Here is a 15,893-nt window from a genome sequence, read left to right as displayed (position 1 = left end):
GGGGAGATTAAAATCCATTTATAAAGACTAGTGTATTAAATCTTGCTTATATTTCAAACTATACATACTACTATAAAAGGTAACAGGCAACTTCAATTAGACTATTTATGTTCTACAACATTTTTTTCTGATGAAATGATCATGATGGGACAAATTACCATTTATGTTGAGAAAAAAAATATTCCTGCAGATTTTAAATAATATTTTTCTGAGCAAGCTTCTGAAAAATGCAAGAAATAAAGATATCTCTTTAGGCTTTGGACAATGAAGCACTGGCTTTTGTCTCTGTAGGAACTGACTTTTGCCAAAACTGTTGCTGTTAAGTATTTCCAATTCAAAATGAAATTGCAGCAATAAACTGCACTTGTACTTATTCATCCCCTCTTAGGATATCAATATTTAAATAATTAAAGAGGCATGTTAAGGGCAATAAAAAGGGCTTTTACACACCTAACAACAGAAGTAGATCAGAAGCTCCTATGACTTCACTAACCAAATTGTAACCTGCGAAAAACCAGCAAGAAAGGGGAAATAAAAATTATAAATACAAACAAAACCAAAAACAAAGATGTGAGGGATTTCAGTGTCAGTGCAGGGACCAGACAGACGTAATGGAAATCATGTCAGTATCGATATGCTAATAAATGTAGCTAAAATGGATAACAATTCATAGCAATGTCAGTAGCACATTCCAATTTTAAAAAGCTAATGAACATGGGTGGCTCATCTGCTTGTCACTGGTTGTTTCCAATTTGACTGAAAATAAAGTCTTGCACGAAAAATTATTTTGTTTCAAAGTTTGTAACTAAACCTATTAGGAACATGCTCACAGGACTAGAAGAGTTAAGTTTCCAAGCATCCACACTTAAAGTTATGCCATGAAGTTTGATATCTCTATCTGTACCTTGACATTTAACATGTAAGCTTGCAGTCTTACATTCAAACCAAGATTAGATGATCATGTTAAATGATAAGCTCCAACTCAACCACAAGATTGTCTAGTTTGATAATGTTTCACAGATGTAGTGAGAAAGAATAAATTCCCTTCATTGCAGGAATGTCTGTGTGAATTTCAATCGGCTATGTTAAGGAGCAGATGAGGGTAAATGATCAAAGGGACGCTTTAGGGGTCTTAAAGTCTATTTATCTTCACTGTGTGAATATTTTTTTTTAAATTTCTCAGGTTGTAAAAAAAGGTTAAAGCTTAAGTTCACAACAAATATGGGCAGAATCTCTGAACTTGTAACACAGCCTTGCATTTTTTGTGTACTGTCTGGGTTTTGGAGTTCATTTGTCACAACCAGAATTTAACATGTGTACCCCTCCAAAAAGCTTCTAACTTCAACATGAGTTTTGCCCAAGTAGAACACCTGGAACTCAGCCCAAGATATCACCAAACCAGCTAAAAATCATTGGGCATGTCCGCATGTGAGCTTTAATGAGCATTAGCTTATTTCAATGTGCATTAAACTGTTACAAAAAAGTGTTCTTTAGCTAATGCACATTAAAAATAAGTTAATGCGCATTTTTCTATGCCCACCATTGTGAGGTTTCATAGTTTCATAGTTAGTAGGGTCAGAAGGGACCTGAGCAGATCATCAAGTCCGACCCCCTGACATGGCAGGAAAGAGTACTGGAGTCAAACAACCCCAGCAAGGTGATTGTCAAGCCTTGTCTTAAAGACCCCCAGGGTAGGAGCCAGCACCACTTCGCTTGGAAGTTGGTTCCAGATCTTAGCTGCCCTAACAGTGAAGTAGCGCCTCCTGATGTCTAATCTGAATTTACCCTCTGCCAGCTTGTGACTGTTATTTCTAGTCACTCCTGATAGTGCTTGGGGAAACAGGGACTCCCCCAATGCCTGCTGGTCCCCTCTGACTAGTTTGTAACAGGCCACTAGATCCCCCCTCAGCCTTCTCTTACGGAGGCTGAACAGGTTCAGGTCCCATAGCCTCTCCTTGTAGGGCCTGCCCTGCTGCCCCCGATCATGCGAGTGGCCTCCTCTGGACCCTCTCCATGTTGTCCGCATCCCTCCTGAAGTGTGGCCCCCAGAACTGGATCCAGTACTCCAACTGTGGCCTGACCAGTGTCGCATAGAGGTGGAGGATCACCTCCCTGGACCTGCCTGAGATGCATCTGTGGATGCACGACAAGGTGCGGTTGGCCTTCCTGACTGCATACCCACACTGCCGGCCCATGTTCATCTTGGAGTCAATGACGACTTCAAGATCCTTTTCTGCCTCTGCACTGACAAGAAGGGAGTTTCCCAGCCTGTAGGTATGGTGCTGGTTCTTCCTCCCCAGGTGCAGCACCTTGTACTTGTCAGTGTTGAATCCCATCCCATTCTTGTCTGCCCACCCCTGTAACCTGTCTAGGTCTGATTGTAGCCTATTCCTTCCTTCTTACGTGCCCACATCCCCCCACATCTTAGTGTCATCAGCAAATTTGAACAGGGTGCTTTATACATGCAACTTAATCTGCTCCGACACACCAAAAATCCAGCATGTCAGAGCAGACTCGATTAATAGTCTGCGGAGCACACAATGAGGCACCTGGCACTGCATCTCACACATATGTATAAATGGCGAGATATGCGTCAGCTTGAAGAAAATGGTGGCGGCGTGCTTTTAAGTTCAAGCATTTTGAAAATTCTGATGCATTTTAGTTCAAAAGTGTGCTGCCACCATTTTCTCAGCGCTGACATGCATTTCGCTGTTTATACAAATGGATGTGCTGCAGCACCCGGCATTGCGGCACATGCATATTTACAAATGCCCAGTGGCACTAGATTTAATGTGTGTTACCTAAAGCACATTAACTGGCAGTGTAGACATGCCCACTGGCATCTACTGAACACTGCACTCATTTTGAATGGATAAAATTCTTGCAGTGTACTTTATATTTTTTCAGTAGTTGAGTCCAACATGTGAAGCATGTTCTTTTAACATCATTCTTCTCTTTTACAAGTATAATGTTACTGCAGGGTACTGGCTCAACCTGTGTTCTCATCTTAATTGGATATTTTAACTTTAGACTCTACATCTTACTAACAGTTTTAAATCAATCTGCTGTGAGGCTAATTAGGAGCCCTTAGCTTTCTGTTCAGTTTCACATCTTAATTCTATTTATTTATTTATTACCAGAATGTTTATCTTTAAACATACATTGCACTTACCTATTACTCAAAGGACCGTTAGATGAGCAACACAAAGAAACATGCAACTTCTACAATGCTTTTTTCTTTTAACTTTTAAAAAGACGTGTCTGTGACATCGTGTTCTAAAATAAAACTTCTTTGCATAACTAAAACTAAAACATTGTTCTCACCGGGTGAAAAAAATCCCTTGAGTGAACTGAGGCTTTCTCCAATCTTGTCAAAATCAGGAAGAAGTCTGGCAAGGTCTTCTGCATCAGGAAGGGCTTTGTTAAGTTTTTCTAAGACAAAGTATAAAAAGAGCTTGATGTTATTTTCTTTTTGGATAAATGGGATTGTAAGGTCTAGTTGCTACTTACAAATTTAAAACAAAACTACCCGTCACATAAGGACCAAAGATACTTCTAGCTACCTATATAAATTTGTTATTCCTGATAACCTTGAGAAAGTTTACTAGAGCAGAAAACGGGTCTCTTATTTAGACTTTGTGCTGTCTAGAAAGTCAATTGCTTTAGGCTGATAAATTAATTGCTTCAGGACCTTTAAAGCTTTGGAGAAACCTAGTCATTGTGTCCATAACTCCTTTGGAGAAGATGTTGTTGGATTAACATGCACCTTTATTTTGACTATCTTTTGTCCACTTAGAAGAAAGTTTGGTGGTTTTTTCCACTTTATGAAATGGACAATTTATTGTACCATAAGAACATGCACATATTAAGCTTCCAGTGGTAGTAAAATTCAAAGCCTGTTGTTAATTAAAATAAATTAATCATGACATTACTATTTGAAAATTTTCAACCCACTATGGTTAAAGTATATTCACGACCCCCATGATGTTTGAGTACTTCAAGAGTGTTTACAATTTTTAAATAATACCTTCCAACCTAAATGGCTGTTCCTTCTATTTAATATATTTCTAAGTATGAGTGAGAATAGATGTATAATGCAGTTATGACAGAATCATTAAAGAAACCAGTATTTCCCTAACTTTCAGTTTATTTGGTGAATGTAACAGCAGTTTGTGAATGGGTAATTTCACCATTTTTGGTGTATATTCAAATTGACCATGTAGTCTTTTTATTTGTACAAATCTTTCACAAAAGCAACCAGGAGAGATTTTGAATAGAAGCATAATAGCACAAGAGTTCTTAGAGAGGTACCTCAAAGACAGTGTGTGTATGTGTGTGTGTACTTCTTGGATTTCAGGCTAACAATGACCTTGAAATACTGTTACAGTGTGCAACTGAATTATGAGTCATGACAGTCATATTCTGTGATCCGTTCTCATGGAATAATCACTACCAAACATGTGGTCTTTTCAACCCTGAGTGCTTGAGATGCATGGTCGCTGGTAAAATGTACTCTTGAATACTTAAGTTTTTTTTTTAAAAAAATCAGTCAATATGAATGTTCTAATGAGGTTTTATCAAGAAGTAGCCAGTTTCTGAGGAACTATGTTCTTTAGTCTGAGCTGGGTGGATAATGTGCTTTAGTAAACAAAAAAACACTTTAGTTTTTGCAATACCAAAGTCAATGAATTCATCAAGATCCCATACGAAGTCAGGAACAATCCACTTATAGTCACTGAGATCGGGCATCATGTCCTTCCATTGATCATAAGTCTAATACAAAAACAGAAAAAGGTCATAAGAAGGTATACATAAATAATCAGCTGGAAAGAATATATGTTCTTGTCTCTACTACACTAGCCACTGACTTTCTTACTGGGGGCTTGGCTTCGTCCCAGAACTACGTTACATAGTCTTCAAAACACAATTCTATTAGTGTCCATTAAAATCTGTTCTAATGATTTGAATTACTGTGAATTTTTCTCTCTCTCTCTAACCTCGAACTTTTTACTGCATGCAAATTATTGATCACACCAAGAGCTACCGTTCAAAAGCATCTGATGAATACTGAAAAACACATGTAACGGATAAATACCTTTTTGGCTGTATAGCCACCACCTACAGCAGATCCTAGTACAAGATAGCGAAGTTTTAGAAGCCTCGAAGCAACTCTAGCTAGCCAAAAGTTCCTATGGGGCTGGTATCCATGCTTTACATATAAAAGTTTTGTTTTTCTTAAGGTAAGGTGGTTAAGAGAGGAGAACTGTTGCACCGATATCCTTAAGGGGGGTCTCTGAAACTTTGAACTTGGGTAACAGGGATGATGAATGCTCCGGGAAACAAGGTGCAATTTCTGCAGTGGTGATTTTCCTTTCATTCCATAGCCACTATTTCCTAAACTTTGGCAGACGAGGCTGAAAGACAGAGATAAAAAGTAATGAGTTAATTCTGATTATGCAATAGCTCTACTCAATAGACCACTTAGGCCAGTGTACATATACATATGAAGTTTCAGAGGGTGAAAAATAAAATTACTGTATTGGTCCTCCCACAGCAGGAAAATTCCTAATTAGAAATCAGCGAGTTTTGTTCCATGAGCAACGAGGGGGAAGGTAGCATTTTCATTTAATACAAATATAATGTTTTGCTGCTTTAAACATCATATTTGACTTCAAGTGACTTTTCATGTATTAGCTTGATATTAAGAATGTGGTACTTATTTCATCATTTCATATTCAGTATAGGAGGGGTGGTGAACTGCAGGAAAACACTTAGGTTTAATGGGATGCCTACTGCAGAAACAACCTATCACTTATAGTAAAACTATGAAGGATAGAAATAAGAATCAAAGCTAAAAGTACGGTATCTGTTGTCCTGTGAATTTAATTTCTGCAGCTGAAATGGTGAATTAGGGCACATACACATAACCAAGTATGTGCAAGTATTAGGTTGAGGAGACAGGAGGAAACAGTCTATCCAAGAACACGGTTATGATGATTCTTCATTCAACAAAGGGCAGAAAAAAGTCTTTTCATAGGAAGAGATGCTCCTTATAAAGTTTTTTCTACTTGCTATACCCAGAATTCCACTAAAAAAGCATTAGAACATCGTAAAAGTAAGAAACTATTAGGTGCTTCAGTTTCTATCTTCTGATACATAAGCTTTATAATAAACCCTTTAAACATATGATCATATACTAATTTTTCTAAATCTTAAGCTCTCTCAACAAAATGTTTGCTCTTTTTAATATAACCACACCAGAGTGCTGAGGGAATTAGCTGAGGTCATTGAGGGACCCATGGCATGGTTTTACAAGCACTTGTGGTGCCAGAGAACTGGAAGAGGGACAACGTAGTTTCCATTTTCAAAAAATGGAGGAAGGAGGACCCAGGAAACTATAGGCTAGTTAGTCTTACCTCGATTCTGGGCAAGCTTTTTGAGAGAGTTATTCTGGCACATGTCCACGAGGGGCCAGCGGGGGAAATTATGCTTAGGGGCAACCAACACAGGTTCATTAGAGGCAGGTCCTGTCAGACCAACCTAGTGGCCTTCTATGACCAGGTCACCAAATCCTTAGATGCAGGTGTCACAGTAGGTGTAGTCTTTCTGGACTTTAGGAAGGCCTTCGACACTGTCTCTCACCCCATTCTCGTTAAAAAACTAGGGGACTGGGGTGTCAACACCTACACAGTCAAATGGGTCGCCAATTGGCTGGAGGGCTGCACCAGGAGAGTGGTGGTAGACAGGTAATTTTCGACCTGGAGGGATGTGGGCAATGGGACCCCCAGGGCTCGGTCCTTGGGCCCGCACTGTTCAACATCTTCATCAGCGACTTGGACGAGGGGGTAAAAAGCACCCTGATCTAATTCACAGATGACACTAAGATGTGGGCATGCTAGAAGGGACAAAAGATGTCATATATTTTGACATCAAAAAAGCCGTTGATCTGGTATCCCCTGATCACCTCTTGGCGAAACTGACCAATTGTAGCCTTGGGACCACCACGATCTGCTGGCTGGGAAATTGGCTCTGTGGTCGCACCCAGAGGGTGGTGGTTAATGGAAGTCGATCACCATGGTGTCCTGTGACCAGTGGGGTCCCCCAAGGCTCTGTCCTAGGACCCGTATTGTTCAATATCTTCATTAATGACGTGGACATTGGAGTCAGAAGCGGACTGGCCAGGTTTGCCGATGACAACTTGGCACCAAACTTGGGGGTAAATCATCCACGCCAGAAGATAGGTGGGTGATCCAGGCTGACCTGGACAGGCTCAGCAAATGGGCAGATGAGAACCTGATGGTGTTTAACACCAAAAAATGCAAGGTTCTCCACCTCGGGAGGAAAAACCTGCAGCACCCTTATAGGCTCGGCAGTGCTACGTTGGTTAGCACTACAGAAGAAAGAGACTTGGGATCATCACTGACCACAAGATGAACATGAGCCTGCAATGTGATGCTGCGGCTAGTAAAGCGACCAAAACGCTGGCTTGTATCCATAGATGCTTCTCAAGCAAATCCTGGGACGTCATTCTCTCCTTGTACTCAGCCTTGGTGAGGCCACAGTTGGAGTACTGCATCCAGTTTTGGGCTCTACAATTCAAAAAGGATGTGGAAAAGCTTGAGAGAGTCCAGAGAAGAGCCATGCACATGATCAGAGGTCAGGAAAACAGACCTTACGATGACAGGCTGAGAGCCATGGGGCTCTTTAGCTTGGAAAAGCGCAGGCTCAGGGGTGATCTGATGGCCACCTATAAGTTTATCGGGGTAACTACCAGTATCTGGGGGAATGTTTGTTTGCCAGAGCACCCCAAGGGATGACGAGGTCAAACAGTCATAAACTACTACAAGACCGTTCCAGGCTGGACATAAAGAAGGATCTCTTTACTGTCCAAGCCCCCAAGGTCTGGAACAGCCTGCCATTGGAGGTGGTTCAAGCACCTAAATTGGAAGTTTATCTTGCTGGGATCCTATAGCCCCAGCTGACTTCCTGCCCTTTGGGCGGGGGAGCTGGACCTGATCTTCCGAGGTCCCTTCCAGCCCTAATGTCTATGAAATCTATGAGTGGGCTGCAATCAGACCTAGACAGGTTACAGGGGTGGGCGGATTAGAATAGGATGGGTTTCAACACTGATGAGTGCAAGGTGCTGCACCTGGGGAGGAAGAACCAGCACCATACCTACAGGCTGGGGAACTCCCTTCTCATCAGTGCAGAGGCAGAAAAGGATCCTGGAGTCATCATTGATGCCAAAATGAACACGGGCTGACAGTGTGGGTATGCAGTCAGGAAGGCCAACTGCACTTTGTCGTGCATCCACAGATGCATCTCGAGCAAGGAGGTGATCCTCCCCCTCTATGCGGCACTGGTCAGGCCGCAGTTGGAGTACTGCATCCAGTTCTGGGGGCCGCACTTCAGGAGGGATGTGGACAACATGGAGAGGGTCCAGAGGAGGCCACTCGCATGATCAGGGCAGCAGGGCAGGCCCTAAGAGGAGAGGCTATGGGACCTGAACCTGTTCAACCTCCATAAGAGAAGGCTGAGGGGGGATCTAGTGGCCTGTTACAAACTAGCCAGGGGGGACCAGCAGGCACTGGGGGAGTCCCTGTTTCCCTGAGCCCTATCAGGAGTGACTAAAATAACGGTCACAAGCTGGCAGAGGGTAGATTCAGACTAGACATCAGGAGGCGCGACTTCACTGTTAGGGCAGCTAGGATCTGGAACCAACTTCCAAGAGCAAGAGAAGTGGTGCTGGCTCCTACCCTGGGCGTCTTTTAAGAGGAGGCTGGATGAACACCTTGCTGGGGTCATTGATCGGACTTGATGATCTGCTCAGGTCCTTTCCGACCCTACCAACTATGAAACTATGAAACACTCACAAAATTATTTTACTCGACTTTGTTTTTCTTAAAATGGCCAAACCACTTTACCTAAAGTTTCTTCCAAAAATAATTTAGCCTTAGAAAAACATCGAACATGGACAATTTTTGCCCAATTTCAACTGTTGAGAATGAAGTATAAGCAACTGAAAACAGTGTTATCAGGGAAAATGTGTCTTACTTATTGCTACTTCTACTTGTGCTGTTTATAACAAAGTGTATTTGTATGCTGGGTGAAACAAAGATCTTTTTGCACTACGAGTATTATATTTATCACATGTGCACTCAACTACATATTTAATATAAAAATGTAAATATTTTTTAAAACTAAATTTTAAAACAAATATTGCCAGCCAGGAGAAGAGTGGAAAGCTCTGTATGGAGTGCTTTCTAACATACTTGTCCTGCACGGCTAAATCAGCAAATCTACACATTAAATGCATCATTTAATCCACAACTAAAATTCTAGGAAAAAAAATACTTTTTGTTCAATGACTATTGGGATTCTGAATACCATTTAATATTCTCATTCTCAGAAAGCCAACTGATTTCCATTTCATTTCAAATACTTTACTTGCCCCTTATTATTCTCTTTTCTCTTGTATTTCTCTGGATTTTTATAACAATGCACCTCACTGTCTTACCTAAGCAACTTATATTACTAAAGGAGATCCATCATCTCCTTCGCTAGTTACTTATCCAGTTCTCTGAATAATTGAAGCTGACTGGCTAAACTTATGATTTGCAGAGATTATTCTGGACAAAAAACCTCCCCAGTGTTCTCCTTTTATATATACTCTTAATAAAAGCATTAAATTACAGGATCACCTATGCAACTTTCCTTAAGAGGCTGTTATAATTATAAAAGGACTTTTGAGCCAGAAACTTAGTTTTTATGGCTGCAAGAATATTGGAACACTGGAATGATCTAGACATTGAAAGCCCTTTTTCCTAAAAATCAACAAAGCTTGGGAAACCAATGTTCCCAGGTATTCCTATTTTGATAATTAAAGAGGCTGTGCACCTTTTCTACCTCCCGCCCCCTGCACAAATACAGGAATGCTGATCCTCAGTCGTCCCTGTCCAATGCTTTTCCAGCCTGCTCTTGCAGACCTCCAAAGGAGAGTCCATACCTTTTCCAGGGAAACTATTCCACTGCCGTACCACTGTAACTATGTCCCCTGTTAATTATCTTTTTGCCAAGCTAAACACACCTAGCTCTCTCAACTTTTTCTCATGCACTCCAACCTCATATCATTTTTGTGCTTTGGCTCTGGACCCTCTATTGCTCTCTGTAATGTGTGGAGCCCATAAGCAAAGCCAAATCAGCAGGGGTGTGTGAACCGGGCTCTATTAGATTTGGATTTGGTCCGAATCACAGACAATGATTCCATTAGTTGATTTGGAGCACTGTCCCCGATTCGATTCGGCCAAATCAGAATCTGAGGATTCAATGCCGATTAAGAGAATCAGCGACTCAGACACAGACAAAGCTTTAAATGTTTTCTCTACATACCTCGAGGTACCAGCGCAGCTCATGAATGGTGAGATGCTGTGGAGGATGGAGCATCCCACAGGAGTGCGGCCCCCACCCCCCATGTGCTCGGTGGTGAACCCGGAAGTGGAGTGGAAGTAGTTCTGGTCCACTTCTGGATCCGACAGGGAGTGCACTGCTCGCCCCCACGCTCCCCTGGCTTGGCCACAGGGGGGACCCAGGTGCCCCGCCAAGACCAAGGAGGCACCAGTTGCCAAGCCAATGGGGGGGGCCGCCCTGCATGCCCCCCAGCAGACCCAGAAGTGGACCGGAAGTGCTTCTGGTCCACTTCCAAGTCTGCTGTGGAGTGCGCTGGGGACCCCCCTGCACTCCTGTGGGACGCCCTATGTGTCCCAGCATCACAGCATTCATGAACTGCCTGCTACCTAGAGGTATGTAGAAAAAAAATTTAAAGCTGTGTCTATGCCCAAATTGCCAAATCTTTGTGAATCTCTCCAAATTGATTTGGAGGGCTCCATTTATATTTGGAGAGATTAAAGGGTCCCCTGATTTGATTCGGATTTGGAAATTTGGCCACCGAATTGAGCCAAATCTCTGCCGAATCGAACCAAGCACTGAAGCTTTGCACAGCCCTACTAACCAGTGCCACACAGAGTGGCACTATCACCTCCAGCATCTTGCATCTAATTGTCCTGTTGATACAGTCAAACTTGCATTTTCTTTTGGTAATCCCATGCTTGCCAAGTGTCACCAACTTGAAATGAAAACAGTAAACGTGTTAAACCCTCAAGTACCCTTCTGCCAACACAGGTTATCCTCTGCCACCTGGCTGTTGGGCGACAAGTCTCTGTGCTGCCAGAGTGGCAGCTGCCTGCACTTACTCTCACCACTGATCCCCACCCTCTCTGCAGCAAGGGTAGCAGAGATACAGCACAGCAGCAGCAAAATGAGGGAAGGGAGGGTGGCACAGTGCAGCTCCATGCCACTAATCCACCACACTAGATTGAACTTTTGCATCCCAAATTGGAACTCTTTACAGGCTGGAGCTGGCCCACGGGCCACAGATTGCAGACCCCCAGATTAGAAGATCACACCACCAGAAATGGCTTTTCTTGTTCTGCTTTAGAAGCCAATGACTGGGAAGAACATGATGCATCCAGAAAATAGTAGAGCTAAATGCAGTTAACATTCTCTACCAATGGATTTATCATCTCTGCACATAAATAATTCATATGGTAATTTTAGAGGATTTAGAATCCCAAAAGTCATTGAATAAAAAAGATCTTTTTCTATAATTTTCGTTTCATACACACTGTGGATAAATAATGCATTTAATACGTAGCTTTGCTGATACAGCCATACGGGACAAGTATGTTAGAAAGCACTCCATACAGAGCTTTCCACTCTTCTCTTGGCTGACAATATTTGTTTTAAAATGTACTTTTAATAAATATTTACATTTTATATTAAATATCTAGTTGAGTGCACATGTAATAAAGATAAAACTCATAGTACAAAAAGATCTTTGTTTCACCTAGCATACAAATACACTTTGAGTCTTACCTATTGCTACTTCTACTTGTGCTGCTTATAACATTTTCCCTGATAAACACTCTGTTTTCAGTTGCTTATACTTCATTCTGAATAGTTGAAATTGGGCAGAAATTACCATATGAATAAACAGTAAATAGTGACCTGATGGTCACTTTAATTAGTTGTAGGCTAGGGACGCTGCTTTGTAATTATTTTCCTTTAAATCTAGTTTCTTTATATAAGAATGTTTAAAAAAACCCCTCTGAAACACGTTTCACTATTTATTCTGCATGCTTATTTTTGGCTCTGCCTGCACATTGCACAGCCTTATATACTGCTGCAATTAAAACTTGCACAGCAATTGCACTGTCTTTTGAACAAGAGCTCTCACATCAAATCCACCTCTGTTTTCAGGGTACATTAAAGATGTAGTCCATCTTTTCATAAAAGAGGGGTCTATTCCAGTCAAGGCAAGATTTCCACTCTCTCCGGCTGGCATAAATTGTCAATGGGAATATTTTCTAGTGAAAAATATAGCTTAACAAAAATCTAAACCTTTAGTAAAAAGGCATGAATTCTAACAAAGTATCTTAATGAGGGCAGGAACTACTCATGTTGATGGTGTTGTTTCACAGTTGTTAGGGGCCAGAAGCAATCACTGCATCCAGCCCCCCCACTCCACCTGGACAGAGATTGGACGACCCCAGCAAGTTGGACGTCAAGATGCTTTTTAAAGATCACCAAGGCAGATGAATGTACCACCTCTGTTGATTCAGTTTGTTTCAGCTTTATATAATCTGATTTATACTATAAAACCTTTACTTGACCGTAGGAGTGATCATCCTCAACTATGAGGGCTTGTCACCAATATAATCTTAAAACGTCTATTTATAAAAAGTCAAAAATACATTAATGTAGACAACACCATCAAAATCAGACACTTCTGGAATTTCAAATGGAAACTGCAGCTTTTTTTTCTGGATGCGCAAGAAATTTTGGTCTTGCTTCCCAGTTGGCTCCACTGGCATCATATGCAGGAGATGTTAGATGTATATTCTGGCACTGTACTCCAGGGATCTCAGCACACACCTATTCTAGACCTGTCAGATGTTTAGTCTGTGAAGCACTTTTTCTTCTCACGGTGCCCGATATCCAACCGTTTGAACATCATTATATATCTAAATACGAATCCTATAAATACCCCGTTAAAATGGAAGCTGGGCTTGATGAACAACCCACCCAGACTAGTCTGCTGGGCCACAATTAACAGAGACATCAAGCAGCAAGCGTGGTTGACTTCATGATGGGAACGAAGTCAAGCCTGTCCCAACTGCTGGGGCACTTCTGGGTCCCTATTCATGAGTAGCAAGGCATTGTAGCAGACTCAATTAATCGCGCGGTAGTGACTGTGCTCCAGCCAGCCGCCGCTTCTTGTGCATTTGACCTACGGTTTGTTCGACAAGCGTTAGATAAAGCGCCTCTATTGCCATTCTAAAGCGTGGGGGACATTGATACATGTGACTCTCTAGGCACTTTAATTTGCACAGCTCTCAGGTGGCTCATAGACATGCTCGGGGAAGCAGGGGGGCTTCAATTAGAGCTGCTCCAATTAAAACACCTGCAGTGTCACATGCAGGGAAATGGAGGCGAGGGTTGCTTTATTGAATGAGCTCTAGTTAAAGTGCCCCCGTGCGATACTGGGGCCTGCACAGTGCCATCAAGCCTGCCCTGATGCGCCTTTGCAACCTTTATAAACAGGCGCCGGGCTTCAACCTGCCAACGTCTGTTTTGACTTTAGGATGCTTGATGCAACGCCAGCTTCCTCGGACGTTTCCTTTAAGAAAGCTGACAAAACCCTGCAGCCGAGACTCCCGGGAAGACCCTTCAAAACGTCTGAAGTCACTTCCAAGACATCCTCCCAAATCACTACGATTGCTGTTTACCGTACCGATACATTAGCATTGCTATGGTATTCATCTGTACTGGGCTGAGTACAAAAGCCTGGGTTACTAATGGTGAAAATAGGGTCTCGGGGCTGGGTTCAGGGACCAATGCCGCACTGTAACGGCGTTTGGACTTCGGCCTTGGCGGCTGTGAGGAACCCGCTGTGCCGCGAGGGATGGGGAGCAGGGCGGAACAGCGAGCGAGGTGAACCGGCGCAGGGGAGCACTCACCATGCCGCCGCAGCTCGGGCCCGCCACATGCCGACACCGGGGGAACGGCGGCGGGGGGAGGGGGGAGGTACCGCGCCCAAGGGCAGGCGCGCCCGCCGCTCCCAGGCTGTCAGCCGCCGCCGCCGCTTCCGGGAACGGCCGGTCCGTCCGCGCCCCCTTCCGGCCGGGGAACGCGCGCGCCGCCAGAAAGGTTCCGGGCTCCTGCGGCGGCGGGGAGCGTGAGCGCGGCGGACCAGCGCCCCTTCCGCCTGCCGCCCGGGCAGAGAGCCAGCGCGCATGCGCTACTAGCCGGGCGGGGCTGGCGTGGGGCGTGGTCTGTGTGCTTCCTACGGGCGTGAATAGTCATCAATGAAAGAAATAAGTTAATACTTAATAAATACTAATACATGAATAATAAATGCATAAATAAATAATCATTATTATTATTGGCAACGATCATCTTACCAACAATGCCGATTAATAATAATAAAGTAAATAATTAGTAATAATACATAAAAGAAATACATTAATAATAAACACATAATAATAATAATAAACATGAATAAAATTATTAACGGCAATGATAATAGTAACAATAATGCTGATTAACAATAATAATAAATAATTATTACTGGCAATGATAATATTAACAATGCTGGTTAACAATAAAATCATAATAAAATTATTATTTTTGACTGATATTAACAATAATGCCAATCGATACTGACAACAATATAAAATACAATAAATAATTAATACACAATACTTAAGTAAACAATAATAAGTAAAATTATTTTGACGATATTAACAATATCAGCACGTGAGGTCTACTGCCTGCCCGGAGCGAAGATTCAGGATGTGAAGGGGATGCTCCAGTCCATCATCCAGCCCACCGATTATTACCCCATGGTCCTTGTCCATGTGGGTACTAACGATGCGGCCAGGAGAGCCCCTGATCGCCTGATGGAGGACTACCATGCTCTGGGAGGCGTGCTGAGGGAGATGGGCGCACAGGCGGTCTTCTCTTCCATCCTGCCAGTGAGCGGTCGAGGCAGACGCCACGAGATGTGCATAGCGGAGACCAACTGGAGGCTACAGGAATGGTGCTTCGAGGCAGGCTTTGGCTTCCTCAGCCATGACCGGCACATCACGACGAGAGACATGCTGGGGTGGGATGGGCTCCACCTTTCCCCTAAAGGAAAGCGTGTGTTCTCTTCCAGGTTGGTGAACCTCCTTCGGCGGGCTTTAAACTAGGCTCGTCGGGGGAGGGGGAAGATGAGGGCGGAGGAGACGATGAACTACCAGGCCCAGCAACAGCCAGCGAGCCCAGACCAATGGTCAAAAGGGAGAAACAGGTAAGCGATGGGGGACGGGGCATTGCTGAGACTAGGGGGTCAGTGGGCACAACCGTTGGAGGCCTCAAATGCCTCTACACGAATCCTCGAAGTATGGGGAAGAAGCAGGAGGAACTCGCCCTCCTCCTAGCTGTCACCAGCCCTGACATAGTGGGGATCACAGAAACATGGTGGGACTCATCGCATGACTGGGCGGTGAGTGTCAAGGGCTATAGGCTATACAGGAAGGACAGGATAGGAAGGAAAGGTGGAGGAGTAGCACTCTACATCAAGGAGGAATATACTTCCTCGTTAATTAGCAAGGGGGTAGAGGGGGGGCACTCTGAGGTGCTCTGGGTTAGAGTAAAAGGCAGTCCAGGGGAGAGAGACTTAACGGTGGGAGTCTACTACAGACCTCCCAACCAGGGAGAAGAGCTCGACCAGGAATTCTTAGGTCAGCTCACAGAGGCAGTGAGGGCTAAGGATGTGGTCATCATGGGGGACC

General features: G+C 43.3%; 1 protein-coding gene across 5 annotated transcripts in view; it reads right to left on the bottom strand.

Moving 5' to 3' along the window:
* The window catches only part of OPA1 (OPA1 mitochondrial dynamin like GTPase), a 77,940-nt gene extending 63,706 nt beyond the window's left edge, over nucleotides 1–14,234 (bottom strand). For 3 of the 5 annotated variants that reach the window (XM_090050769.1, XM_090050768.1, XM_090050771.1), the window contains exons 1-5: nucleotides 14,076–14,234; nucleotides 5,096–5,414; nucleotides 4,677–4,773; nucleotides 3,325–3,432; nucleotides 451–504 (exon numbers count right to left, since the gene is read on the bottom strand). In XM_090050769.1, the coding sequence (XP_089906895.1) occupies nucleotides 451–504; nucleotides 3,325–3,432; nucleotides 4,677–4,773; nucleotides 5,096–5,414; nucleotides 14,076–14,104 (607 nt within the window). In that variant the 5' untranslated portion in view covers nucleotides 14,105–14,234. The remainder of the gene's footprint in view (nucleotides 1–450; nucleotides 505–3,324; nucleotides 3,433–4,676; nucleotides 4,774–5,095; nucleotides 5,415–14,075) is intronic. The other 2 variants (XM_090050770.1, XM_090050772.1) reach the window with 1 other exon arrangement.
* Nucleotides 14,235–15,893: the final 1,659 nt, after the last annotated feature.

The sequence above is a fragment of the Crocodylus siamensis genome, chromosome 6 (assembly GCF_052110815.1).
Source record: "Crocodylus siamensis isolate JL-2025a chromosome 6, ASM5211081v1, whole genome shotgun sequence".
Taxonomy (NCBI): Eukaryota; Metazoa; Chordata; order Crocodylia; family Crocodylidae; genus Crocodylus; species Crocodylus siamensis.
The sequence above is the reverse complement of the archived record's forward strand: the minus strand, read 5'-3'. Positions and strand labels throughout refer to the sequence as shown.